At 38.4% G+C, this 3,061-nt stretch overlaps 2 protein-coding genes across 2 annotated transcripts in view; both read right to left on the bottom strand.

The window, feature by feature from the left end:
- Window positions 1-3,061, bottom strand: part of zgc:152951 (uncharacterized protein LOC569013 homolog) — a 113,922-nt gene that overhangs the window by 62,787 nt on the left and 48,074 nt on the right. The gene's annotated exons all lie outside the window — the stretch shown is intronic.
- The window catches only part of LOC131978555 (zinc finger protein 654-like), a 28,594-nt gene that overhangs the window by 6,853 nt on the left and 18,680 nt on the right, over window positions 1-3,061 (bottom strand). Inside the window, exon 9 of the mRNA XM_059342238.1 lies at window positions 1,155-2,318. Coding sequence (XP_059198221.1) covers window positions 1,155-2,318 — 1,164 coding nt within the window. The remainder of the gene's footprint in view (window positions 1-1,154; window positions 2,319-3,061) is intronic.

Here is a 3,061-nt window from a genome sequence, read left to right as displayed (position 1 = left end):
CAAGAAAAGAAAATGTAATTAATGTGTAACACATTAATTACACACACAAGACATAATATGACTAAAAGTGACACAAAATACCAAGGAAATGCATAAAATGACCAAAAAGACATTATAAAAAAGACACAAAATGACCAAAAAGAGACACAAAAATGACAAAAAAAGACATAAAATGACCAAAAAGAGACACAAAAATGACAAAAAAAGACATAAAATGACAAAAGTGACACAAAATACCAAGGAAATGCATAAAATTACCAAAAAAACATTATAAAAAAGACACAAAATGACCAAAAAGAGACACAAAAATGACAAAAAAATACATAAAATTACCAAAAGGGGCACAAAATACAAGGAAATGCATAAAATTACCAAAAAGACATTATAAAAAAGACACAAAATGACCAAAAAGAGACACAAAAATGACAAAAAAAGACATAAAATGACCAAAAGTGACACAAAATACAAAGGAAATGCATAAAATTACCAAAAAGACACAAAATGACCAAAAAGAGACACAAAAATGACAAAAAAAGACATAAAATTACCAAAAAGGGACACAAAATACCAAGGAAATGCATAAAATTACCAAAAAAACATTATAAAAAAGACACAAAATGACCAAAAAGAGACACAAAAATGACAAAAAAATACATAAAATTACCAAAAGGGGCACAAAATACCAAGGAAATGCATAAAATTACCAAAAAGACATTATAAAAAAGACACAAAATGACCAAAAAGAGACACAAAAATGACAAAAAAAGACATAAAATGACCAAAAGTGACACAAAATACAAAGGAAATGCATAAAATTACCAAAAAGACACAAAATGACCAAAAGAGACACAAAAATGACAAAAAAAGACATAAAATTACCAAAAAGGGACACAAAATACCAAGGAAATGCATAAAATTACTAAAAAAGGACGTAAAATGACAAAAAAAAAACAACACAAGAATTAGGCCTCCTATGCAGTTAATGCAAATTATTCCCTCCAAAATAACTGTTTTCACAAAACTGGTTGTAAACACAGTATAGTTAATTCTGTGCAAATGCTTCTAATGCTTCATCCAACCAGAAAGAAAAGAAAATGTAATTAATTCGTAACACATTCCAGTGATTATGAAGCTGGTTATTAAATCCCACTGACCTCAGTGCTGGACTCTTCTGATCTCTCTGCTGGCTGCAGATCCAGCTCCGTGTCTCCGTTCACCTCTTCATCTACTGACCAGGACTCTGCAGGTTCTGGTTTCTCCGAGTCCGGCGTTTTGGATTTAAGGGAGTAAGAGTGAAAGACTTCTACTGGACAGTCCAGTAACTCTAACGGCTGACCATCCAGCTCTGGATCAGCTTCCACAGCAGCTGGAGGACTTAATGTTTCTGCTTCAGGTTCCTTCTCCAAACCGCCACTAGAGACCAAGTCAGGGTGTTTCTCCAGCTCACTCTCCTTCTCCAGATGATCCATCTGCTCGAACCGGTTCTCCGTCTGGTCCCGTGTCTGCTCCAGCTCGTTCTCCAGGTGAGGCATGTCGGGCTCCTTCTCTTCTGGCTCGCTAACGTCCTCAAAACCAGAAAAACCAGACTCCTCCTCCTGTGTGACGGACACTTCGTTGTCGGGGAAGGAGAGCTCCAGCTTGGAGAACGGCTTCCGTCCTCGTTTCTTCCCGTTGACTTTCACCTTCATGTCTTTAACTCCGGCCTTCTTCTTCTTCTCCTGGTCCGTCTGCAGCGGCTCCAGCCTGGGGAGACCCTGCAGCCACCTCTTCTTCCTGCCTTTCCTTTTTAAGATCTGGCTCTTCACACACCTGGACAGGTACTCTCTCTTGCGGTTCAGCGGGGCTTTTACAGAAGCAGAGTTCTCTTTGTTCGTGTGGTTCCGTCGTAGTGAGTAAACGGGCTTGTTGCCCAACGAGGCGGTTTTCAGATTGTACTTGAACTCTGGATCGTCGTCCCCGAGGTCGGCCTCTTCGTCGGACACCGATTGGTTCCTCCTCCTCAGGCTCTTCCTCCACCTCCTCCTCTTCAGGACGTCGTTGTTGGACGGGCCGAGCACCGTTTCCGTCTCCACGGCGGCCGGCGGCGTCTCCTCGGGGAGGTCCCGGGTCATGAACGCGGTTTCAGAACACCGGCAGTAGGTAAATCCTTGCGTGCACGAGTCGTTGACACACTTGCTGATCAACAGCTCCTCCTCTTCCTCCATCTCACTGAGGACAGCAGCCTTCATCACCTTGTCACTCATCAGCTCCAAACAGTGAGTCCTGATGGTCAGAAGGTTCCAGAACTCCGGGTCGAAACACAGACGCTCCTTCAGCATCTGGAGACAAACAAAGAGGGCAAAATATTAGGCACAAATCTCGATATAATAGGGGTGCTACATTGTAGCGTTCCCTTTTTATAATTAGACTGTTATGCTTTTAACCTGTAGCACTTTGAGATTTCCTGTAATGTAAAGTGCATTACAAATAAAATGTATTGTTATTATAATTATTACAATTATATCAACATATTTTTTTAATGCACATCATGATATTAGCAACATTCCCACTACTTGACGTAGTGGCGTAAAGGTTTCCATTAATTACCTAGACTGTGACGGCTCCATGGTTAATATAGTTAACGAAAACTAACGAAATAATGAAAACTAGAATTGAAAAAACATTTTTGTTGACTGAAATAAAAATGAGTTTTTAAAAAGACAATAACTAACTGAAACTGGTTACAAAACAAATTAAAATTATAGTGAAAATGTCCTTCGTTTTGGTCTTTGTCAACTTTTTTCATACATAAACCTTTTTGGTTGATATGAAATCTATTTCATCTATCTGGTTTTATGACTTAATAAACTTATTGGGGCTGAGATGGATCAGACAAAGGAAATAAAGGAAACATTTATTGTGACCTTATTGAATCTGGACCCAACAAATACCCCATTACAAAACAACTACAACTAATAAAAACTAAACTACAACTAATAAAAACTAAACTACAACTAATAAAAACTAAACTACAACTAATAAAAACTACACTACAACTAATAAAAACTAAACTAAAAGTAAT

The sequence above is a fragment of the Centropristis striata genome, chromosome 10 (assembly GCF_030273125.1).
Source record: "Centropristis striata isolate RG_2023a ecotype Rhode Island chromosome 10, C.striata_1.0, whole genome shotgun sequence".
NCBI classification, from domain to species: domain Eukaryota; kingdom Metazoa; phylum Chordata; class Actinopteri; order Perciformes; family Serranidae; genus Centropristis; species Centropristis striata.
The sequence above is the reverse complement of the archived record's forward strand: the minus strand, read 5'-3'. Positions and strand labels throughout refer to the sequence as shown.